The sequence below is a fragment of the Temnothorax americanus genome, unplaced genomic scaffold (assembly GCF_048541705.1).
Source record: "Temnothorax americanus isolate GAGA-0224 unplaced genomic scaffold, ASM4854170v1 Scaffold25, whole genome shotgun sequence".
Classification (NCBI taxonomy): Eukaryota; Metazoa; Arthropoda; class Insecta; order Hymenoptera; family Formicidae; genus Temnothorax; species Temnothorax americanus.
In genome coordinates, this window is record NW_027509391.1 from 1,931,589 (window position 1) to 1,958,256 (window position 26,668).

Consider the following 26,668-nt stretch of genomic DNA (forward strand, 5'->3'; position numbering starts at 1 on the left):
TAGACAGCTCTCTCGATTTTCGAGCTTATTGAGCAATCTCATAAACGTCTTCATGGACAATCATAGACGAGAGCTTCATCTTTTATCACTTCTATTAATTCTATTTTTATTGATCCCATTATTTGCGCCATGCAATTCAACACACAGCTGTTGTACATTTGTAGAGATGTATATTTCATCGATATTGAGACTTAAGAGATTCAACGTAATCAACACGACATTATCGTACATAAAATTTCAATCCATTTTCGATGAAATAATGGCACAACTATTATATCTGATGATTTATAATGTAAAAAGTAAAATTTCAATGCACTTTAATGCGCTCGCAATTTATAAGGGCGCCGGAAAATTTCTCTCGATCGCCGTTAATCATTTTCATTATACGCGCACTAATGGCCCATTTTCGTTTACGCATATTGGTGTTCATTACGAACAGCAGACACACACCAGCTGCGCCTAGCTGTACCGCTTGACAAGCTTTTATTTCGTCATTGCATTCACGGATCGCATAATGGCAAGCATAATAATAGAATATTTTAATTGAAATCTTTGATAGAAAAATTTTTACGACAAATACTTCAATCTGCTGTTAAATTATTTTCCGATATTTCCGAGCGAAAAACTCTGCATAAAAGTACATTAAAAAATCAATGCCATTACATTAAATATATATAATCAAAATATGTGCAGTACAAGCCTAAAGCAATAAAAATAAAAGTAGTAGTTGTATTATAGTCCCAAAACGAATTAATTTGACAGATTAATTAAATTACATACGCAAATATCAAGTTAATGTGTATAGCTATTAACGCTATCGTTGTAAAAGACGCGGTAACGAAGAGAAATGGCCTTTCGATTTGCCTCATTAACTGCTTTTTTTTTATCCAATGAAAGTTACTCTGCAAACTGCAATTAAGCAGACAAATTGCTGGCGCGAAAAAAAGAGAGATGATAAAATCGCGCTGATTGTAGTATAGTAGCGGACCGATCAGACGAAGCGCCGCGCGCCGCTTCGCTGCGTTAAAGTCTGATGAATATCCCGTTGGGCACGTCGCACAAGAGGACGTTTGGTGACTTTGGCTGGTCGCCAAGCGAGCGTCCGTACGCATGTTCACGCGAGACAATCCATCAGAAGTCACGGACGACGGATGGTATCCATTTATTTCGACGATCGTGTAAGCGAACCCGTATAATTCAGCAGAAAGAAAAGGAATGTGCAGGGAAACTAATTGCCATTGTATAATCCCGAGGGTCGCGCTGAATTGAGCGCGCGAATTGTGATTACTATCGTGCAGCTTTCGAGTGATACCAAGTTCAATTATTTGACTGATCCACTGTCATTTTTTTGCTCTTGGTCGGAATTTTTTTTTTGAATTTACATTTTGATATGGTCTCGCGGTCAAAGAAGCACTCGAGGAGCACAATTCTACTGAGACAGCAAGATTATTTCGCGATCGACAGGAACTTTGTAGTACCGGAAAAGCGTTCTTTTGCAAATACGTGCGGGATGCTCCTAGGCTGCTCCGCACGGGAAATGGATAAACCGATGAATAACATTGTCTTCAAAGGAGTATTTCTCGATATCCTTCCAACAAAGTTAGGCGCAAACCCACCGTGGAATAGTCCTTCGATTGTATCTTCGATACCTACGCTTTATCTATCGCGCACAGCGAGCGCAAATGTTATACTTGGAATAAGTTAGAGATTAGGTATATGTAAGTTCGTGAATAGTGTATTTATCACATTCGCCTGACTAAAGTAACATTGTCCATGACATAGATGAGATACACGTGCAAAATGCAAAAATTGGAAATTCTGAACTGTTTTGTTATTCGGTTTGATGAGCGGTATGACGGACAAGTAGACATTATTCTCGTATCTCAAACCCGTTCTTCTGCGCTATAATTTTCTTTATTGTAATTTTCTCTCCATTGTACAAATGAGATAGCTATGTTTGCTCGTTATACGCCATCAGGACGACAGCGTCATTTTTGCGTCGGCGCTTCGGCTTCGCAATAGCTCGGCATTAAATGACTCGCAGGAAAACGCAAAGGGAAAGTAGCCGGAAAAACGTGCCCGACGTTTGACCGGGTGGAACGAAATGAAGTTTTCCGAGCGAGAATGTGCGAGCGAGAATATACGAGTCGTATTTATCAACCGTGGAATTTCTCATAACGTTTCATCTTTTATTCTTCCGTTTGTGCGATCAGGAGGAATCTGGTCGTATGAAAAGAAGGCGTCGTTGCGAGACACTCCGTGAAATTCCGTAGCGGCATTATTCCTTTAAAGCAATTCAGACATTCATGGACACGATAAATTATCATTCACTGTGCGCGCGAATGTTCGTTGCAACTCGTTCATATAACTCGTTATCATATTCCCTTCACTACCCTCGTTCTTCATTTGGCACGCTTATATATCGCGGAAACAAACATAAATCGTCATATCAAGGATATCTAAAGGAGCGAGTAAATGAAGAAGATATATGAAGGATTAGAAGCACAGTTTTTCTTTATTCTAAAATATTTAGATATTTGAAGTTATAGAAAGCAAAAATCTGCAGCTGTATATACTGAGAGAGCAGTTTATTATTTTTGAAATAGTTTAAATTTTAAAATAAAGCAGAAAATTGGAAATATTCGCATATAACAGTTTCTACGAAAACTGACTTACATCACTTTGTTGTGTATCTTTTCACACTGTTGTATATTATTAACTTATTTATTAATTTAATATTTCCGCTTATTGCGTTTAACAAAAAAATTTTTAATATTTCTTTGTTTCTGATAGATTGTCCACTTTTTAATACGATTGATAACCACATCCTACATTTATATCCGAAGTTTATAACAGCGACTGAAACGTAATCGTCTTGTGTCGCCGATATATTTTTCATGCCGTCACGCCGAAGTAAAACGACGATATAGAGTGGCACGGGGATTATTTCACGTGCAGAAAATTATTCGGCACGCGATCAAGGTGTCCGATTCATTCGAGAGAGAGAAAGAGAGAGAGAGTGCCGGATGGAAGCGGTGTCAGTAAAATCTGTCAAGTTTTATCATCTCCGTGTTCCGGACACGTGACGTGATATATCATCCGTGCCTAACAGGACGGTCAGATTTAAAATTCGTAACTCGATGGAATTCTGCGGCGTTCCGTGTCCCTCCGTCCTTCTATAGCGCGAGTCAACTAGAACAGCTTTGTCCATCCAATGCTCTCTTTGCCGAACGACCTATATTTTTTTCGGACGACGCCGAAAGCAATCGGGTCATAGTAGGAAAAAAATTGGGGGAGGGACAGCCGGACGAATAGAGCTCCGTTCGATCGTCGAAATTAAATTCGTCTGTTTCTATGCGACACACGTTCCTCCCGAGGTTGCTATATAGGTGGATCATTAATTATACGAGCTTTATCGCGCACGAAGGAGGGGAATAGAGATAGCTGAGCTCTCCGACTTTTCGAGAGCTCTGTTTTGCGATGTAAAGACTAATACGAAATTAATCATCGTGTCATCTCGAGCTTAACCGCGGTGAGTCGCGTATTTTGATCGCGATGGAAGTCGAATTTTCATACTTTTTTAATGATCGCGTAATGCGATTTTTACTATACGATTTTGCGGAATATGATCTCTTTTGAGCCATGTAATTTCCGTAAGAGAACAAGGGAGATAAGGGATTGTTCGCATACGAACGGTGGGCCGTTTATCCACGGAGTTGGCCCACAGCAAATTGCATTCGTCTATCGCGCATAATGCAGTTACATACATTTCACGGCTGGCAATCTTTCTTGCCCACTCTCTCGTTATATTATGGCGAGTCACGGCACGGCACGGCACAACGAAATTTTGCGCGCCGAGCTGCGAAAGATCAAAGACCGCGCGTGAATATTCGCAGTCTTTATACTTTCGGATTACCGCGTCGATTCACTTAAAATATGCGCTTTGTGCCGGCGCACGCTATATTACGCCGTGCTTTATAGCGGGCGTGGTTTAATTTCGACACGTAGAACCTGTAAATGCATACGTGTGCACGAAAAGGGTTTTGAAATTGAGGTTACCAACGCGATATTGTCGTAAACTTTAGTTTAATATTATAATGCAATAATGTTCGATGCACAGAAACGAAATTCTGTTCAATTGAAGACTGCGCTCTTTTTAATCGGTACATCGAAAACTACGAAATTGAATTCTAGAATTCTATTTATTCTATATACCTATAGGCGAAACTTTATTTGTCGTTATTTGAGATGTCAAAATATTTTAGTAATCTAGTTGTGGCAAACAGTTTGTGTTTTATGCAAAATCAAAAGTTACGTTTCTCTCTCCCTCTCTCTGTGTTTCTTTCTCACGTGTATCTCGCAAAATCAATCAGTCAGTCGCTTGACACAGTTTGATTTATTGAATAAATATCGATTTTTCGTTTGATTTACAAATGAGCCACCTAGGAAAAGCCGGCCCTCCTCCCTTCTTCATTGAAATTCCCGTCACGGCAATGGCTTGAATAAATTCAACGTTGATACAAAAAAAAGTATAATTTATTTTATTAATTTTTATGTGCCGCGATTTATCATTGCACAGGAAGCAAAGAGATGGTTTCTCATGCGTCTATATGTTTAATACGATAGCTGCGCATCTAATTTCCAATCTCCGGCGTGTAATGCGAGAGATATTTTAATAGTATACCTTAATACCACGTGAAATATCGTATGAAACGTTGATTAATTTTTGCATTCACTACAGCAGCATAATAAAAACTAATATCGCGCGTCTCGTTTTCATCACTATTTATCGTGATACTGCGATAAAACATATCCTCGTTTTCTGTGTGTTTTTTTTTTTAATTTAAACACAACGTGTTACATGCTGTGTCGTAATAACTTCCAGCGCGCGCCTTTGTACGTGATAAAAAAACGATCGTCCAGATTAACGAATATCAATTTTTAAAAGGAAAGATATAGCACACAGAAGCACTACAGGAACGAGAATGAACGCCGCGGAATCGGGGACACTCTGGAAAACGATGGAACGTGCTGAAGCTTGCAGTCTGGCAGAATTTCAATTTTGAATGAACACCTATCGACTGCATGGGGACACGCGATAGGACATGCGATATTGACGAATATCTTTATAGATATCCACTCAAAACGTGCGTTTTATAGTGACGTTAAAATAAAGTGCGATTGAGAAAGGAGACCCGAGGGATATTCGACGAACGTATAGGTGTAATAGAACGTACAGTAAAGTAAATGGTTCGATAAATGTGTGGGAGTAAAATACTAAAAATAATTGTAATAATTATCAGCTTTATTGCAATAATCATTTTTTAGCGTAGACGTGCATATATGATCACACTTGGACTGTGATTGCTTCAGTCACGAATAACTTCAAACAGAAATAAGCACGTTCGTATTATTTTCATTTGACTACATACTATTCAACGAATAATTACTGTTCCGTTTTTATTATTATTTATCGTAAAAGATATATACGCGTAAAAAGAAACGCGAGAATTTGCTTTCTTATCTACTATCTGTCCCGGATTTACGTATTTGAAACTCACTAAATTGTCTCGCAGCAACTTTAAAGTTTAAATTTGAATTGGGTCACTATATTTGCGTTTCTCATCGTATTGTTATCGCGAACTAGGAAAAGTTACAAAAAACTCAAACACACTGACTTACATCTATTTTGAATTTCTCCTAACTTTTAAGTGCAAAGAAACATTATATACACTTCACCAATATAGTAGAGAAAGAAAGGAAGAGATAGAAAACGAAGAGATACGATTAAATTATCGATTCGTGCGTCTTCGGGTTAAAAATTTGAGGACTCGCGATATTCCCGCATAACTGTATCACGCCTCACGTCCCTGTTTTTAAACATCCTGCACATCCGCATGACACGCCGCAGTGGCCTTGACAAAGTGTCCCGCGCGTAAATTTGTAGAGGAGCGCGAAGAATTCTCTCGCGAGTAAGTATCTTTTAAACGGCTTTCGAGAGATCGCGCCTTTCACGGTGTCACACGTTACGTCTCGTCACTCTTTTGCCGAGTTCGGAGTACCCGGACGGGATGAAGAACGTCGCCTCGTAAAAGCTCCGTACATTTAAGCCGCCGTCTGTTTATTCTCGCCCAGCGCGCTCCCATTATTCGAGCACGTTCTCGTACCTTTTGTCTTTTTTTACCTCCTTCCCTGCAGATCTCCCGGTCAGATCTCACGGAGATATTTCATTCGTTCTTGAATTTTCGTGAAGAAGAGAGAAAATATCTCCCTTTTTCAACGTCTTCCCATGACGTATTCGCGATTTATAACTATCGTCATTATCGGCGGCTAAAACGCGTGTATCGTGAAACGATATCGTTACGAGGATTGTTAGCAAAAAAGATTTTGTATTACGTTCTTATTTTTGATATAAAGGATGTCCCATAATTGGGAGTGCTATACCGGACGGAAAATATAATTCTTCATGAAAAAATATTTAGGAAATGTAAAATTTATTGATAATCTATTTAATTTTTTAGCACTTTTTTAGTAGCAAAAAACATTGAATACAGATATGAAATTAAAACATAATGTATGAATTGCGCACGTTTTGAAGCACATCTAATTCTTTTTCTGAAAAATGTCTTCTTGGAAGGGCCGCAAGAAAATGCGAGACATTTCTGCAATACGTGTGACCTATACTGCTTTGCCATAACTTCTATATTGTAATTACATCCTAACGTGCCCAGGGGAATGGAAACGAGAACACACAACCGAGTAATTCAATTTAGGTGCCAATAATTTCAGAAGCCTGTACTGGAATAATGTCACGTTGTTTGCTGTAAAAGATTGATGAATTCCAGAATCTAATTACATAGATAATTTATAGCATAAATAATCAATCTTTTTTCATAGCAAGCTTTAATCTCTAGAGAAATAACGTAATTTATCTGTGTATAATTTGTTTTATATTACCACATCCTCCTTTTGAAATATTTAGGATATTTAAGTATATAATTAGTATATATAATTTCTCTTTTGTCTATTTTATATAAGACTCACTGGTTTTATTGTCATTCGTTGACATATTCAAAAGTTAGTACAGTGAAGTGAAACATTAAGTCATTGTCTTTCAAATTGTTATTTTTTGCATACCATTGTGAATCGACTGGGCAGCGAAATTGAATTTTGACATAAATACTCACTGCGTCGCGATGAGTATTTATGTATCAAGCAACACGAGGTTAAAAGATTTTTTTGTCTCTTTTTTCGTTTAGTTTACATTGGAAAGTAAAGTCGCTTGCATCTAATGTTGTTCGTTAAAGTAATAACGACTTTTTTTACACTTTTTTCTTGTTTTACCGGATTAAAGTTTCACTGTCCGTCTGTGTATGCCAACGCGGTAGAATTGTGAAAACTCGACCGTAAAGTCAATCGACGCAAATAAAAAGTCCGCATGCCTTCGATAAATTTTGTTGCGTTGCTCCGTTTCTCTTCTCCGATTCTCTTTGAAGTCTCATTAACGGAGCTTTCCGATAATTCATCCCATAAAATCGAACTCGCACACGAAAACGCGATTTCTGCAGTTCCCTCTGCAGCAAGAAATAAATAGGCAAAAGGAGAGGAAGAAAGGAAAAGAATATGAGAATGAGAATGAATGGAAGAAATTTATCATGCTCTTTGAGGTTTAATCCTCTAAGGTATACAGAGGAGTCTGTTTGCAAAATAAATACCGCGACAGATTATAAATGAGAAGTATGCATGATTTGTCACATGCAGTTTACCAGAAAACGTATGAAATACGTGGAGGAAAGTAAAAAAAAAAAAAAAAAAAAATTAAGAAAAGGGCGAAACGTAAAAAGGCAATTCAGGAAATAGAAAAGAAATGCGAAAAATAACAGGAATAAAACGGAGAGAATAAATAAATACAAGAAATTCCGTAATGCATGCCGCTGCGTCTTTCTGGGTATCGCGATACCTAAATCAGCGTACGGACGTTAACGATGCAAAAACCAACTGGCCAGTCGTTTTCACTGTAATTAACAACGTTTTCTTATCATTCGCGTCGACAATTGCCTTGCGTGTGGTTACAGACCACCCTTTCATTACTCATACACGCAAATTCAGTATTCGACTCAACTCATTAATAACCTATGCAAACACGATGTATCACATTTTTTTACGATGTATCAACCCACGCACGGTTTATGTATAATTTCTTGCTCATTTTTAAAACTACATTATTTTCTTTTAATGCGCAATTACAAAAACATTAATCTCCGTTAATCAATTTTTCACAAAGTACGCAGATTTTTATAAAACTGCTAGTACCGTGTCAAAAGTTTCTTTACAAGTATTCACATTAGTTCTGTATATTTAGATATCGTTTAACACAGTTAAAAATATGTTTTAAATATAGATACTTGTTTTGCTTTCAATACTGGAAAAATTACGCGAAGTATATTATCTGATGAGATACCTTTGGTGAACGGTAATGCTCATGCAGACATACGTGAATAGTCGATATTGTAAAATTATTTATCGCGCAAGTATGAGCGTGCAACAGGTGCAACGGGAGATCGATCACCAGCGTAGGCTACTACTCCGCAGTTCCGTACCTGTTCCCGATCATCGATTAAGTGGCAGATTTCGAAACTCGATCCGGAGTAATTCCATTATCAACTTACGTCGGTGAACCGGAGTGCGCGGTTTTGAGCACGGGTATTCACCGCCGAGTAATCAAGAAATTTTCCAGCAATCTCGACATATCCGGAACGTCGACTCACTTCCCAAAGTCAGCGCAGCTGAAATTCTAATTTCAGATTCGCGATATATTTCAGTCTCTTGCTCTGATTCGCATATCGAATGTAAAATAATTCCCGTTCCACTATTCAAATAACAATTCCGAGGTTATCACAGTTATGAGAAACAAAAAATATTGAAAATTACAATAAAATCGCGACTAATAATAGAAGGAACTCTAAAGTAGGTAGAATTTAATAAATAATAATTTAGGATGCGATGATATCAGAAATTATTTCTCTCTCTCTCTCTCTCTCTCTCTCTCTCTCTCTCTCTCTCTCTCTCTCTCTCTCTCTCTCTCTCTCTCTCTTTCTCTCTACATGATTAACAAAAATTTCGATCGAATTTTAGACAGTTCAACGCATTGCGTAATCTACGAACGCATTTCTATGTAGTAGATTCAGATATTTCCCATTTCATGTTAAGTGCAGATTTTGAAATTTGGCCGAATAATTCCATTACCAACTTGTTAATGAACCGCAAAGCTTAAGCATGGTGTGTTCTATTACCCGCGGCGCGTGTAATTTATCGATCAAATAACTCTCCTTTAATAAACCTCTTAAGCCACTGGTCCGACATATGGTACGTGTAAAGAATTAAACGTGAAAAAGGAATTTTCTGTTGGATAAAAGTTTGTATGTTGTTACAAAAAGAAATGGCTCTGTTCGATAAAATATATTTAAGATTGTTTTATATGCACCAGTCATGTGAAATATTGATATACGGTATTGTAATGTGTTCCATTAATATATAATGTTAACCGTTCATTTCGCAATACTTTTACAATACAATATATTAATATTGTTTTACGTGATTGCTGCATGTTTTGAAATTCGCAGCATTATTTTATCGAACAGAGACATTTCTTGAATCTTATGCTTTGCAATTCAATTTTTACGCCCTTGTCGTATTACAAAAGCGGATTGAAAAACATCTCCAAATACGCTCTCGGAATATTAGTTGGATTCCTATTCATCTTAAATGCAATACATTCACGTTTCTCGTTCGGAGATGATAAAGGCGCTAAACGAACGATTAGACTTCCGTGAAGCCTCCTTGACAATTTAGGATCACGGCAAACTGTCGGGAATTTACATCCATTGTTATGTGTTCTGTATGAATTATAATGCAAACCATAAATTATTTATAACAAGGAAATATAGGAAACATCCATAAAACATTTAGCTCGAAAAATTACTCTTGTAATTTTGCGATCTCAACGGACTTCGCGATGAACATTTAATTCGATCGAAATTTCGCATCAGGGAGATAATAACTTTCATAAATATTAATGTAGTACGCCTCATGAATTTTTAATACGTATTCACTCGTTCTGGTGATGTGAGCGCTTTGACGTATATTGATATGACCTCATCTCGGGGATGAGAGACTCAAGTTTTAAAAACTTAAAACCTAATTGTTGCTAATATTCGCAAAAAACATTGGTAACTTGCTCTCTGCCGGACGCTAGGAAATAACTCTGGCAGATAATCTGATGCTACTCCTTTGTGGAATTGAGTTCCTGAAGCGATTTCTCAGAGCTTGAACATTTACAGTCATAGAATTGTGAAATAAATTAGGTGGTATAGTATATGTAGTGCAATCAATACTTTTTGCTAACCTTATTTTATTGTAAGCTCATTTTTCCATCTCATATTTCGCTCATTCTTTCAATTTTTATCTGGAGCGTAATCTAAAGCAATTATTTTGAATATTAGTAGTGTTATCATAATTATACGTCTGACTTTGACTTTAATAATGTCTTATTAGCAATATTGGCACAATTTATTTATTTATTCAATTCAATTGCTAAAATAACATCCAACTGTAATTTTCCTTTCTTAAATTCTGTGTGTTTAGTGCAATTATGTTTAAAATATTTTATTACCATGCATTATAAAGCAATATCTTTTTTTTAATTTTTTCTTTTTGCCATTTATTGTTCATCTATCTGACTTTATTCACGATTCGTATAATATATATTTATACAATGGAACACAGATAATTGATTTTCTTGCGTTTTATTCCCTTTGCTATAGTAGATTCTTGTTTGAGTATTCTCATTTCTATTGACTTAAATGCGAGACAGCAAATTGTACAAATTCATTATCTTGTTTACAGAGCATACGCTCCCGCGGTTTTATACAAATTATCTTGTCTTTAATAATCTCGATCGTTTTGAGAGCAGCGCCGCGATGGCGCGAGCAGGATAATGATGGTGGTTTGTTGCCTCTATAAAAGCGCGTTCGCAATCGAGATTAATAGCGTCCAAAGAAATTGAGATGGCTCGTATTACGAGCGCGAATTTACGGCGACGTACAATTATTCCGCTTTTGCCAATTGAGCAGTAGTAAAATCGTCCTTTTTCCCGCCCGCTCGCCGATCCGCGCTCATTAATCGAGCGAAGGTGTTTATTTCTCGGTATCGCCCGCCGAATTCGATAGTCGTTGGCCTGAATTTACGAGCAACTGTCATACAACTTTAGTGCTCAATAAATAGCGCGGCGAATCATTTTTCGCGAATGCGCGCAAGCGGTGCACGGCGACGAGATTATTTCTCTGCGGATTAATCGATGTGCGTCGATTCGACGAGATAACCGTTTCGTCCAAATCCCGAGTGGTTGTATCGCAATTTGTTTATTAAAATCGATTTACGAAACGTTCGTCGAAATGAAAGTAAATTTACAAAGACATTTTATCTCAATACTATCGCACGTTTTGCCTTTTTAAAATTGTAATAGTATAGGTATAGAGGAAGTTAAATTTTTTTTTTTTAATCAGAGAATCAGAAAGAGAATCAGAAGCAGGCCAAAACGTTTGACGTTCTTAGAACCTTTTTATATTGTTTCATCCTTGACTTTGCAGTTATTATAAATAATGATATGCAACTGCGTTTTGCTTTTTATTTGAGTTCTCCTTCTCGTAGTTTTTACACGAAAAAGAGCTTTTGCACTAGTTTAAAGATTGACGTGCTATTTTTGTGGTATTTTTTTTTTCGCCCGCAGCGATTTGCGCGGTTCAAGCGTTCGCGAGGCGCGCAAACGGCATGCCGCAGGAAGCACAGCTGGCAAACATAATTTACGCATAGTTTATAATTGACCCGAGGAAAGCCCGCTGTGCAGACATCACGTGGATGATACGTGATGAAAGGCAGTAGACGTAGACCTCGTTTTGCAGCTTGCCGGTATAATCATGGCGTTAACGCATCTTCAAACTCCATTGTCGCAGCCGGGAGGAATTGCCAGCTTGACGTTAATAATGCGTTGACTGCCGCCATTAAACTTTCTGCTTTGAGCGCGATGACGTAAAATACCGGTGACGTTACATCGGTATTATTGCGTGTCGATTGCACCATCCTCCGAAAATTACACGATGATGTATATCCGCTTGTAAAAGGCGGACATACAACTGCCCGGCTCGCGTGGCGTGCATTTGCTCGCGGCTAATAAAAGAGAGTGCGCTCCCCGATCCATCATTCCTTCGAATAGTTCACCGGGGACAATCTTGCGTCGTGGCGTTATTCCACCGGTGAATATTTCTCGCGCAAAATCGGTATTTATATGACGAAATAGTCGAATTTTTTACGTCATAAATAAAAAATAAAAAATTCCAACGAAGGTCATATAAATAAATTTTTATATTTGCTCAATGAAAAAAATAGTTATCTCCTTTTTAATTAAGTCCCAAGTATTATATAACCTTTTACTTCCAATAGCTTACTATGTAATATTATTTATTTATTGCTCGACATTTCGTCTAATAATATTTAACTTTGAAACCTTACAAGAAACAACGTTTATTTTTTGTTGATTACGAGGTATTTTATATATCAAGTTTTCTCATATGAAATATCTTCGTTTATACAGTCATATCTAATTTTGAAATTATACGAATTTTTTGTTTCTGATGCTAATTCCATAAAAATTAAAATATACTCTTAACAAAAATCATGTCGCTTTAAAATTAAAATACTTCTAGAAAATAAAAATGTTTAATTATTGAAACAGGTTTATATGTTACAAGAGCATGCCGTAAAACTGAATATTTTGAAGTTAGAATAATGCGTAACCCAATATGATGTACACATTATGCGATCTGACGTGACAACGATGACATTATTAATTTCAGAAGGCGCGTACGAAGATGAGGAGCAGTTCGCCAGGGGAGGCACAACCCCTGGTGAAGACATCGTCGGTGACGAGGACGACGGTCAAGGCGGAGGTGGCACGAATAACTTTCCCTTGAGAATGGCGTCCGACACAACGAGGGGTCGAATGACCGCCGTTGCCGGCGGCTTCCTGCGAGGCGCCGGGCAGGTGAACTTCGACCCCGAGGCGCCTCCACTGCCGCCGATACACGTTGTACAGACGACCTGTCTGCTCGAACGACCGGAAATTGACAAGAAAGTCAAGGTAACGAACAAATACAAAATTGACGTGGATCGTTTCGAAAGGGTAACGAGCGTGGCATCGAGTGAGGATGAATTAATCTTTCATTTACATCATTTTGCGAAATAACGCAACATTTCAGAGGGTAGTTAGGATCGTATTACTTTTAATTAAGAGTTCAGTATCTAATTAAACGAAATTAATCTTTAGTATATATACATGAGCATTCTAGTATTTCCTCAAACAAACGGATCTCTTTACATCATTGAACGTCGTGACCTCCTTCATTTGAATCTCTTTGATTTATATATTATTTTCTTTATTGATTTCGTTCTTCTCGGTATAATAAATATCGAGCGAGATAACAGATGTACCGTTACCAATTTAAAACGATTCCGACCGTAATGATGTAGCGAGGGGCAAAAAAGGTTATTGGGTCGTAGGTTCTCCGAGGGCTGGGAATAAGTCGAGTGCACACCGCCGTGGTTTCCGCATAAATTCTCTCCCTTCTCGTCGGAGAACGGGGAAACTACAACTCGAGTTTGACGAGCGGCAAAAGAAACGGAAGCGGAAACAGAAAGGGCGGCAGTCGATAACGATGTTCCGATGCCGATCCAATTTGTGCGCGGCTTGAGAATTACGGGAGAGTGAGAGAAAGTGAGAGAAGGAGAGAAAAATGAGGGAGCCGGCTCTTCTCTTTCACCGTTCTTTTATTGAATCTCGCCGGATGTTGGCCGCGCGCGATAGCGATTTTGCCTCTGCTCTCCTCACGTTGCTGTTGCCCGCCTGTCGACAGGAAGGAACGAAGTGTCGCGCGCGCGCGCGCGGTGCCGGTCGGGTCAAGTTAGATTAAACCTTAATGCCGTTTCGATAACCACGTTTAACGCAGACGACGCGACGACGCGATAGACTGGGCGTGATTATTTTTGCATTAGGGTTGCGGGGATTGGCAGAGATGTTTAATATCAGCCCGTGTATATACTCGACGCGCGACTGATCGATGGCGCAGACATTTAAGCCTTCGAATAAGGCCAAACCCCTCTCGGCCGAATTTCTCGTTCGCCTTGCTGCGGCGATTGCATTATTTAGCGGCCAGGCGGATCTTCAAATAGCTTTGGTCTTTGCATCGCTTTCTGCGGCGCGGTTATGGATAATTAATTATATCATCTCGCGCGTTCGAGAAGAAGGAAAACGCGAAAATGGCTATAAAGGGCATAAGCTAGTCTATTCGGATAGATCGGAAAAGCGCGCCGCTTGGGGAAAACTTTGTTTTTCTCATATCGTTCTCCGGGTCGAAGACACTCGCGGTGAATGACGAGGCAAGATACACGCGTGCATTTTCGAGCATTTATGCTGAGTAGCTAGCAGAAGCGTTCGTTTTTATCGTGCCGTAAAACGGTAAGTAGGTTGAATTTCCTAAAGGGATAAGAACGCGACGTTCAAGGATCTCCTCGATCTTCCGACTTTGCATTTCCCAGGATCGGGATCATCGTCCAGGATTGCGCTTTCGTAACGCTCTGCCGTCGTAACACGCACTTTACATACGCCGTGGAACACACGTTTAATCTATTTAAGGATGAAAAGCTCCATAGAGAGAGAGAGAGAACGCGAGCGGGCTGCTTTCATCTTTTAGTGCCTCGTAAATGTCCTCGAGTGAGCTCGCGCAGCGAAACCGCAGCAATTCTGGTGAATTCTGTTGTATTACGTGACCGAATTTCATGCCCACCCTCATTGAGCCTCGAATAACACAGCAGTCAATTTTTGATGATATTATATATACATAGCATTGGTTAAGAAAAGATTTCAAACCCGCCACCTTTCAATTCTTAATTACGGCAGCCGAAGTATTTTCGTTCGGGTAATTTTTATTGCGTGATGCATTATGCATAAAATACGTATATAGAGCCTTCTATTAATTGCAGTTATAAACGGTTATAAATGCTTTGCTTTTAATGAAGATTCGTTTCTGTTTTTCTTTTAAAAATCTGGTCTGATTTTTATAGGTACTTGGGAAATTTATTTTCTTTTTCACACGTTCTTCCAACAGTTATAGACAATACGGTTGTGCTCGACAATAGATCGTATAGAAGATCGCTAGAAATATAATATGACACTATAGAGAGCGCGCATATATCACCGATGCCAGTGTAGGCCGTCACGAATGCAAGGCGCGAATAGTAGATACAAACAGTTTAGTCAGACACAGAGGCAGTGGTTACATACTGCATGTGGAGACAGTGCATACGGAGACAGTCGAATGCTGGGACGGTAGAAATACAGTCCGAATACAGATAATGCCATGGGTGTAGTGAGCTAAATAGACGTTAAAGACAGTAAATACAGTCTGCACAAGATATGCACAAAATAAGTTGTTAGAAACACGTATGTCTGTTTGCAATTGCATTAATTAAGGCAAAGAATAAAAATTTTATTTTTCTGTAATAGCTAATTAAGTGATGTAAAAATCTAAAAAAATTGGTTGTTTAAATTAGTTTATGTGCCAAACAATTTTTTGTTAATATAAAGAGACAAATTATTTATTTTAGCGCTACAAATATTTTTTTGTAGTTAAATTAACAAAAATACATGATAAGATAGATATTCAAAATTATCTAAAATATATAAACTATTATTTAGACTCCTGAATTCCAAAGACTTTTCAAACGGAATAAATGCATACGCTGTTGATTGCCGTGACTGTAAAATTTATAGCATCAAATCTTAGAGCCGTACGTACGTCGCAAGTCGAATGATTCCTTAATGACGTAGGATTTATAGGCCACGTTAAATGTCTGCTTGCCAAGAGTACACCGCGCCGAGACACGAAATCCTTTCCGGTGTTCTGCATAACGAAGGCATTGAGGCGAAGCATTTAATCCACGATGGCAGAGATGAAATTCTATGGTTGGCGAGCGTGACTGCGTTTTCCCGTTGCCGGCGGATTTAATCCTGTTTGTAAAACCATCAAAAACAACTTTTGAGAATAAGTACGCGGAAGAGAATTCTACCGCGAAACCGAGTGAGGGTTTCGCTCGCAAACCTCCTTTTCATAGGATCTGCATTGTCTTATGAAAACAGATGTCTCTAAAAATTGCGATAAGAGATCTTCTCGTAAAGTGAAAATCAATATCTGAGATTGGGGACGTCGATACAATTCACGCGCGACGCGGGATTGCTCTCCCCCGTGTATTCCAAGTCCTCTCTAATATATTTGCGACAGAATACCGTAAAATTTGAAAGCATTTTAGAGCTTTGAGAAAGATTCAGGGGCTACGAAAAGCTTTGCTTTTGAGTCGCGCTTTTATAGGAAAACGCATGGCACTTAATTTAAAGCAAAGGAAACGCAGGAAAATAGAATCAATTAAAAATTAATTTGATATTTAAAATTAGATAAAACGTGCGTCTAGGCAAAACATTCCCGGACGGTTTAAATATGTTCCTTATATAATTGAGAAAGATTATAATTAATGTATATCAAAAAGCTCAAAAGATTAAAAATAAATCACAGAAAAAGGAGCATCGAGCCGCAACAAGGTGGAAGTGTTGTAAAATTATATATTAAGGAAACAAATTGACAAACGTTTCGGACCTTTATGGCATATCTTATATTATAATTATAAGATAGGTACTCATATAATTACGGATTTCTACAACATATATTTTTCATATCTCAGCTTTCAAGCTTCCTAAGATAATAAAAGTTTATGCGCTCAGATTTTTAGTACGCAAAGACGCAGATTATAGTTTATATAACAAAAGGCGAGAAGGGGGGGAGACGCGAAGGCAGACGCAGACGCAAGTGGAAGAAGAAAAAGAGCTATACATTCTAAGACAACGACGCACTCGAGATGCTAGACAGCTAGAATATAATATTGCGAAGGCCGACACTGACAACGAGTGTTTGCTAAGGGCGCACCTTAATTGTCGAACCGGCGCACCCTCGACAAACACCGTCTATCATACACATGCCTTTACGGCCCGCTAAGGCCCGCGTGACCCTTTTTCGCCATAACCGCGCGCCACGCATTTGTCTCTTAAAAGTGGATTCCGATCAAGGTGAAACCCTCCCGATCATGTATGGAATACCAACGTAGGGTCAAGATTTGCGTTGGAGTTACATTGCACGCTCACGCGTGTCCGCGATACGTCGCACACATGTCCGACATTTATGGATCGAGTTTCGAACAATATAATACAAACGCTATCTTGTCGAACGGCAGATATCACGACGGATGAATTTGTTGCGAGAGGAAATTCGCGTACGTATCGGCGAACGCGGTGTGTTTCAATAACTTTCGATAATCGGATAATAAAACAGCTAATTCACGGCCTGATATCTGCCTCGGTGCATCTTTGTTTATGACAATGTAAAATTGATTGCGCATCGAATGTACAAACGGAACAGGCGAGAGCGACAATTAAAATGTGCTGCTAAGCACGTATTTATATTTATGGCCTTTACACGAAATAGGATTAAATGGAATTTATACGCGCCAACGCGATGAAACATAATTTGTACGGTCGACGATAATTCGGTTTACGTTTTGGTAATAAACTTTTAGGCCATCCCTGTTAGTAATTTCAGCATTAACCTCAAGCTGTCCCAAAATATTTCTCGCACCCGATAATTTAATAGTACAACAAAATGATGTTAACGAATTGAATCTTTGGCTGCAAATCGGTTATGCGAATAATGCGTTTAACTTTAGCTTAATTTCAAACTTATATTAACAAAGTTTAAATCTGTAACGTTTAATTGCGATATATGAATATATATCATGTCCGATATTTAAAAGAGGATTGTAAGAAGGGATCGCGCGTACGACTACAAAATCTTTAATTGTAACATTTGAAATAATTAAAACTCCGGGCGATCCGTAGATCAAAGAGAGCGACTAATCGCAATGCGAGGCACGCATCGGCAGAATGCAATGTTACGTACATTCCACGAACGCTGTTATGAGAGACTACAATTGATCCTCGGACCTGGGTGCATTTCACCTCGTTAACTCTCACTACCTCTTGCACGCGAATGCATACGCTCGGTCCAAATTCGGTATGCTGCAACTTCCGCGTGAGCGCCGCGAGCGAGTGTTGAAATCACGTAGCGAGTGTTGAATCGTGCATGATCGCTACAATGACGGCGAAAAGCGAGGCTGGGGGCCACTAGACCGGCAAAATATGTGTAACTTAACGCGCGTTTTGGTGCAAGCACAGCGCGATAATGGCGCGACGCACTGTAAAACCGAAGCGAAAACATTTTAGAGACACGGGTGCGCGGGCAAACTGCTAAAGAAACACCGGAAGAAGATGTAACGCCGAGAAATATGACCGACTTTGCCTCTCGCGTAGGCGGTGGCTGCGGAAATTACGTTTTTAGAAAACGCTGTTTGTCTTCCAGGAGAACTCTCTCCCTTGCAAAATTTACATTTAACAGTACACCGGAACGTCACGCTCCTAATATCTCTCGCGAAAGAAATGTTTATTAACTTCCGAGTTTAAGCGGTTATGAGTTAACAATCAATGTTATGTAGGAAGTACGCCTAGATGCATACGTTCAAACGTATAAGAAAAAATTATTTCGCTTACAGAGGCACAGCATACACGGCATGATGGAGGAAGAAAACGTCGTGAGACCTCATCAGGAAATGGCCAGCCTGTCGCTTCAGGAGAAGAAATATCTTCTCGCCGTCGAGCGCGGAGACGTGGCTTCCGTTAGGAGGTCAGTTGAAATTTATGGTTAAAAATGTATGAATACCGTTGACTTTCGTATTGGTACAAGAGGCATATAGAGTGAAAAAAAACAAATAAATTTTCTGCTTAATCGGACATACTTTATTTTTAACATGAATCTCATTCGACATTGATGGATGCACCGCGAAATGTTTATAAGAGATAAGACCTTTCCACACAGGTAGATATGCTGTCTTTCGACGGCTCAGGAATATAGCAGGTGTATATTGAAAAAGGAAAGAAGAGGAAAAGAGATAGAGAGGAGAAAAGAATATTCCGCTTATAGATATAAAATATATATTTAAACAGAGAAATAGCTTATTTATACACGAATGTGGAACGTGAGTTTCATCTTGTTTGCATCTCGTTCATACACGTGTATCCTTAGATGGTGTACATGTGTATATCCTTACGAGTTTCCCTATTTCTTTATCCTTTTATTCCTTCGTGAATTAAGAAAGTACCATTATTGTACGTTAACCTAATAGAGCTGTGATGAGAAATACGCGGGCACGTGCGCATACGCGTGCACGTGCTGGTAAAGATAGATAATCGTGTCGACGAACATGGAATTCAATGTGCGAGCAGGTACCCAGAGAGGAAAGGAAACTTCTTCCGTACAAATAAAGAAATACGAGTTAATGGCAATAAACTTTTTCAAGGGAGCTAACTGCGTCGCAACGTTACGCGAAATTTTCTTTCACTTAAACTTTCTGGGACAAATCTCATTACAGTTTATGGCGCTAATTTAACTTTAGCGTGCATGTTCTGCAAAAATATATGCACTTATTGCATTTATATACATATCAAAGATTTAAATATTTAGAAATACATAAGACATAAAAGAATTAAGGTGGCAGTAATATCTTTAAATTTTTTCTTAATTTCTTATTGATCAATTCATTCCATGATGTTATTGCGAAGATTAATTTATTACTGTACACCACTTCACATTCTTCAAATGTATGAACATCCGCCGGTCGTGTGTGTGGCACACATGATCTTCTAATTATCTTATGAAGCTCGCGCGATTTCGAAAACTTTCAGGAATTTCTCTCTGCTACGCTCATGTTAATTGAAACTGATTATTATCTATGATTAAGTTCTCACTCTCGCGAAATTTCTCTGTCACAATTTCAGATTAACATCGCTATTCTGTTACAGTTTTAGCGAGTTACAATTTTAACGGAAAACAGTTGAATTCACTTGAATAAGACAGCTTCTCTTAATTTTCAGCAAAGTTATATTATCAAATAAATTTTAATATTATACAAAATGTCTTGAAACTATCGGACATTCTCATTACAGATACCTTGACTGACTTGGAATAAAGTTTCTTGATGGAAATATCAAATCACTTTTTTGAGTAAAAAAACATTTGGAAAACATGCACATGATAAATTAAATTTCAAAGAAAAATAAATGACATAAAATTACACATTTTACAGATAATTTTAAGTATATAGAATTTAATATAATTTTAATTTAAGACATTTTACAAATATAAGTATATAATGCTAAACATTGAAAAGGTCCGATAAAAGATGTTCCGTTTGATATCATTGTTTAGAAAAATTATTCTCCAAATGGTCTCCATATTAGCTGAAGAGATCCGGTAGTTTCGAGATTTTCTGTTTACAAGTGTTTGTACCTACGAATCCTAAACGGCAATCAATCTTCCGAATATCCTCCTGTCACTGCAGAATGCTCCAAAAAGCCGTCGAGGCCGACATTAACGTTAACTGCGTGGATCCTCTCGGACGATCGGCTCTCCTCATGGCGATCGATAATGAAAATCTAGAGATGGTGGAGCTTTTAATAGAGCACAAGGTCGATACCAAGGATGCGCTCCTTCACGCTATCTCCGAGGAATTCGTTGAGGCAGTGGAGGTCCTTTTAGAACATGAGGAGACCCTTCACAGGAATGGCGAGCCACATGTAAGTGTCTGTATGCACATTACATCTAAATGAGAGAGAGAGAGAGAGAGAGAGAGAGAGAGAATATAATAATTATATACAATATAACTTATTAGTCAGTTTTATTGGAGAGAGAGATTCTAAAAAAAATATATATAAATTATTTTTTTTTATTTAAATTACGTTGCTCGTATATATTTTAAATTAGTAACAGCCAACGGTGTGTCGTAATTGCAGATTTACATGGAATATATGTGGAATAACGTTTCATACAAAATTTCATATTTTAGTTTTACGATCGAGTTTTACGTCGCATCGTGGCTGCTTGTAAGGGTATAATCTAGCACAAACGTTACTCGTGAAAGTAAAATATGTAGATAAAAGTTGATTAAAGTCCGTAAATCGATTACTCGTGTTGGTCGCTTTACAAGCGATTTTTCTGTATTTTACTTCGTCATCAAGTGGTTTCTCCCTCTCCATAAAGACGATTCCGTCAAAGTATAAAGTCGTTCGCGATGGCAACGAGGGAGACCGGGGTATCCGGGTAGGGTGAGAACGAGGTTGCAATACGAAAAAGTAGAAGAATACGAAATTTCGAACAGAGTTCTAATCGGCTTTAGCAAGGAATCGGCTTACGCAGAACTTCAACGGAATGATATCCGAAGTCTGAAAGCGCCGTACGAATTCATTATATGGGGAGAATTGGTTCCCCGTGAAGAGAAAGGGTCTACCACCCGTGACGATGATTGATTAAGTCGATCACGCTGGTACAATGGCAGCGCGAGTCTGCACCGAGAGAGATTATTTGTCGATTGCTCACGTGAAAAAAAAATATATTCTTTATTTAGTCGACTTATTATTACTCATCTCATTGTCGAGTTATCATTGGCATTTGACATTATTTCTTTTCCATCGAAAGCTCGTTAAAAAGACTCGTTACAATTGAGATCAAATGTCAATTGTATACTCGACGAAGAGTGATGGAAAAAACAATAACTGCAAAAAGCGATTTGTGAATAATAATAATTTTATGTGAAAAGGGTTAAACGAGAAAAAATTGCTTGCAAGCGCTTAGGAGAGAGACTTCAAGCGACAGGATTTTATGAGAGTAATGACTTGCGGTTTAATTCTCTAGAGCTGGGAGGCTCTACCTCCTGATACAGCCACGTTCACCCCCGACATTACACCGTTGATCCTGTCGGCCCACAAGGACAACTACGAAATTATAAAGATTCTCCTGGATCGTGGATCCACTCTGCCGATGCCACACGACGTTCGCTGTGGGTAAGACCTCGAAAAATTAATTAAACACTTTTATGATTATGAAATTGGAGGGAGCTTAGAGGAAATGAAGAAAATAATTCACGTTAAATTGTTCTTTTGCTTGTATTATAAATTGTAATTCACATTATCTTGCATATTTTACGCGGGTTACTTATCAAACATTCTAAACATTCTAACATTTAGAGTTTCTGTGCATCTTCGTGTGATTTATATGTTACGATAAAAAGAGCGAGGTTTCTTGTTTTAATAACGTAACTTTCCTCTGAGATATCTTATTTATTTATCAAGCTGAAGATAAAAATTTGATGATGAATTATAAAAATATAGGTAAAAATATACTTTATGCAAATATTTAAAAATTCAGATAACTCTTTCAGCAAAGTTAATTTTTTTTAAATGATACGATTAATAAATCTCTGTACAAGTGCTTTAGAAGTGTCCGGTCATTGATCCCTAACTGGAAGCTCTTTTTTTGGAGCTAATTAATTCCCTCGACCGGTTTATCGTCTTATCCCTTTGTGCAGACGCGACAAAAGCTAATTAAATTAGGCTCAGCGCGCATGAGCGCCGCGTTACCTTCATCACCACTCTCTAAGGGAAAATTTAATTTGTGATAATCACATTCCATTAAGATTCGTAACTTTTTGTCTCGTGTCCCGCATTAAAATTGCAGAAAATTTTCCGGATTGATATGTAACTAAGAAGCACGAGAAGAACTTTATATTACATAATATACTACATGAAAACGATATCGTTTGTTTGGTCAAAACAGTTTTGAACAACAATATTTTTCGAGTGAAGAGGTACCATTTTTCGGACAAAAGCCGTACCGAGTGCAGAGTACTTACATTCAGTACCCATAACGCGTAGCTTTTGTTCGAAAAATAGCGTTCTTTCAAAATTTACGCGAAAAATATTATTTAAAGCCGTCTCGTTTTGTACGTTTAAAACTATTTGTTTTGTTCGTAAACTCGGGACATAAAAAGAAATAGCCATCATGTTTTTCTCGATTCGAAACTAGATTTTCCCATCGCTCGCGCGCGTAATAGTCGAAATGTTGATAAAAGAGATCTCAGTTGGCGAAAAGATGATGTAACATCGTGAGACACACGGCCGCCCTGGGAAATTCGAGAAACGGTGACGCCGGGCAGTTAGCAAGCTGTTTTCATTCCGGCTTGTTGTTGCTATTTGTTATTTATTCTAGATGCGACGAATGCGTGACATCGAGGATGGAAGATTCCCTGAGGCATTCGAGGAGCCGACTAAACGCCTATCGGGCGCTGGCGTCGCCGTCCTTGATAGCACTGTCGTCTAAGGATCCCATCCTGACTGCTTTCGAACTCTCCTGGGAACTTCGACGACTCTCGTTCTTGGAGCACGAATTCAAGTGCGAGTATCAGGCAAGAAATTGATGTTCCCTATTATTCGTGAACAATATAGTTTTGTCCGTTGGATTTTTGCATATGAAATGTCAGGTGCCAGAGATTTCAATTTTACCAATGAACGGTGTTATAAAATAAATACATTGAATGACATGTTTGATTTATAAAAGCATGCTGCGGTAAAATGTTTGCGATTTTTTATTAGTAAATTTGCGAAAATGTAGAAAAAAAATTGGGAAATTTATATAACATTATTATATGATCTCTTAAAGTCAGATGTAATGTTACAGGAACAATTTGCAGTATAAATCTTACATTTAGGAAAATGAAAAAAAAAAGAATATTAGTGTAGAAAATTTAACGTTTAAAATATGAATCTGGAAATATATGATTTATAATTTCTTTTACTTTTAAACTTTTACAATTTATTAAAGCAAGAATACGAAATAATTTCTTATTCTAAAAAATGCGACATTAAATTTCTTCAATTACTCGTACATATACATATATTACTTTCTCAGAGATTACTCTAAGATTATATAAAATTAATATTTTATGTGCGAGAATCTAAATAGTTATTATTCCAACGAATTCATCATCGATTAATGTTCTCGAAAAAAGCGTATATTTTATTTATTATTTATAATTTTTGTTACTCGGAATGCACAGAAAACAATACTTGTCTTTTGCACTAATTATTTCGAAAGCAGAGAAAGAAGTCGAACGTACGTTCTATATACCGCACTAAAATTACGTATCACAACTTTTCGCACATCACGAACATATGGCAGTTAAATGATGAAAATTTCTTCAAGTAGCTCGCTTACCAAGCTGCTGATTAAGACACACGCGTTGCTTCTCAGCGATATTTCTTTCTTTGCACAGCGGTATCCTGTTTTCAAAAAACACAAATTTATCTCGGTTAGCGAGGCACGGCAGTTAACACGTGTTTTCCTTTAATTTAACGGTCGTGCAGATGTACAACCGCTCTCCTTTCGACTCTCAAGCTCGCTTCGAGCGCGTTCCTCGAGCTCTACGTTAGCTTCTCTCTTTCTCTTGCTCGTCTTTTCTCGGTGTTTAAGTGGCGAAAGTTTAAGTGCTCACCACGCTTGAACAACTTTTGATTTATACGCGCATAAATCGCACTTCGCAGTAGCAATACGCCAAGCAAGCGGCGCTATCGAGTTGCTTTATAGTTGCCCTCCGCCACGCCCTTTGTTCTCCCTTTCAGTCTCGTTAACGTTCCGGTTTCCTCTCTTTGGCTCTTCTCGTACCTTTCAAACGCCGTCATCAGCCTCGTTTCTTTGACCCTCTGTTCCTCATTCACCCACTTTTTCTTCGGAAAACTCTGCCTTTTTTGCTCTCATTTTGCTGTTATACCGTTCCATCTCAAGTGTCGATCTTGACGAATAACTCGATGAAGACGACTTTGAGAGTAAAGTGAATAAAGCTTAATAAATTGCCGGGAACGCTTCTCCACTTTTCTTCTACTCTTTCCTACTTTATCCTTATTTGTTCTTAATTTTCGAAGTTAATTTTATATTTGTAAGCTCTTATTCACACTTTAAACGTAATTATCGGTTAAATATATTAAACTTTATGTGATAGCAGCGTACGTCGAAGAGAGATATATTTATCGTGTCATAGGAATATGTTGAGAAGCGTACGTTATACATATCATATTGCGTATCTTTGTGTTCCATATGATAAATCTAGTTTACGATATCGTTGAGATGGAAGACGCGTAACTTGATGTTGCAGACAATTTGAAGTAACATTGCAGTAGTCTCCTCCAGATAGAAAATGTGTAACCTTACAATCACGTCGGTTATTTGCTCCCCATATAGGGTTTTACAATCGGCCCAATACTGGGCCAGTATAACTAATGCTGGCTCAGTATTGGGCCAATTGTAAAATCCTATATGGGTCGTTGGCTGTTCTTTGGATTTTTTTGTATCACGCATACATCAAACTGTAAAAAATAACGACGAATATAAGAAAATCTGAATCGCTCAATCAGAGAAACAATTTTTTGTATCATTCGAAAACTGTTGTACTTGAAATGCGAAATATTCTAAAAGATAAATTCTCAACCGGCGGGTGATGTACGGGCCGCATTTGCCTGGCGATCGATAACGAAAGTAGATTACAGCCGAACGATTTTCTCATCACCTTTGCCTTCTTATGAAACGGGATATAACTTCCTGCGGCGATTCTCGGTTTATGTCGGCTAACAATGCGGGACACATCACAGAAAGATTGTTATATCCGCGTGAGTACGTGACGAGAATTCAATTGGACTCGAGACAAGATTGGCGAACGATTAGGATAGGATCTCGAGCACTTGTCGACCTTGCAGAGAACCTGGAAGCTCGATCAGCCGTTGGCTTTATCAAGCGCGCGAATTTTTTCTCGGTTCACAATTCCCGACACGTAAAGCGATAACGTGAAGAATCCGCCGAATTTCCTTGAGGAATATCGAGAAATTCCGACCGAGATTTTCGAACGAAATTAGGACAATTATTTTTAGCAGTCTTAGGAAATTAGATGCTTTAGAGGGAATGCGTGTTTTCGAAATTGCATTACGATGTTGTGATCGGCAGCAACCCTCGTCGATTTCAGGAACTCCGGAGACAGTGCCAAGATTTCGCGACCGCATTGCTGGACCACACTAGAAGTTCCTACGAGCTCGAAGTCCTGCTGAATCATGACCCAACGGGACCAGCTTTTGAGCACGGAGAGCGGATGCACCTTAACCGCTTAAAATTAGCCATTAAGCTGAGGCAAAAGAAGGTACGGAGTGTTTTAGCATAAAAGAGAGACCCTACAATTTTTTAAATTATACCCGATTACGAGAAATAGATTTTTTGCTGGCCTCGATAATGGAAGCCGCATTTGCGAGTGCAAAATGGTCGCTGTTTTGTTTTTAAATTTATTGAAAAATTTTTCATGATTTTTTAAACACATGTAAAGTGTCTGACAATTATATCGCAAATTTATCGCTAATTATTACAACGTTAACGCAAACTTTTGGAGCATTACTGACGTAAGGACCGAGCTTTAATTAAATTAAGGAATAGAGACGCAGGAGACGTTCATTAATGTATGATAATTAGGAGTGGACAGTTGGAAGGTAATAATTGCAGTTCAAATTCTGATTGCGTGAGAGGCTGCCACTTTT

General features: G+C 38.3%; 1 protein-coding gene across 5 annotated transcripts in view; it reads left to right on the forward strand.

Annotated features, from left to right (window-relative positions):
• The window catches only part of Trpgamma (Transient receptor potential cation channel gamma), an 84,178-nt gene that overhangs the window by 44,569 nt on the left and 12,941 nt on the right, over positions 1-26,668 (forward strand). For all 5 annotated transcript variants that reach the window (XM_077408937.1, XM_077408939.1, XM_077408936.1 and 2 more), the window contains 6 exons: positions 12,912-13,195; positions 18,763-18,893; positions 20,608-20,842; positions 21,957-22,105; positions 23,310-23,505; positions 26,110-26,280. In XM_077408937.1, coding sequence (XP_077265063.1) covers positions 13,031-13,195; positions 18,763-18,893; positions 20,608-20,842; positions 21,957-22,105; positions 23,310-23,505; positions 26,110-26,280 — 1,047 coding nt within the window. In that variant the 5' untranslated portion in view covers positions 12,912-13,030. The remainder of the gene's footprint in view (positions 1-12,911; positions 13,196-18,762; positions 18,894-20,607; positions 20,843-21,956; positions 22,106-23,309; positions 23,506-26,109; positions 26,281-26,668) is intronic.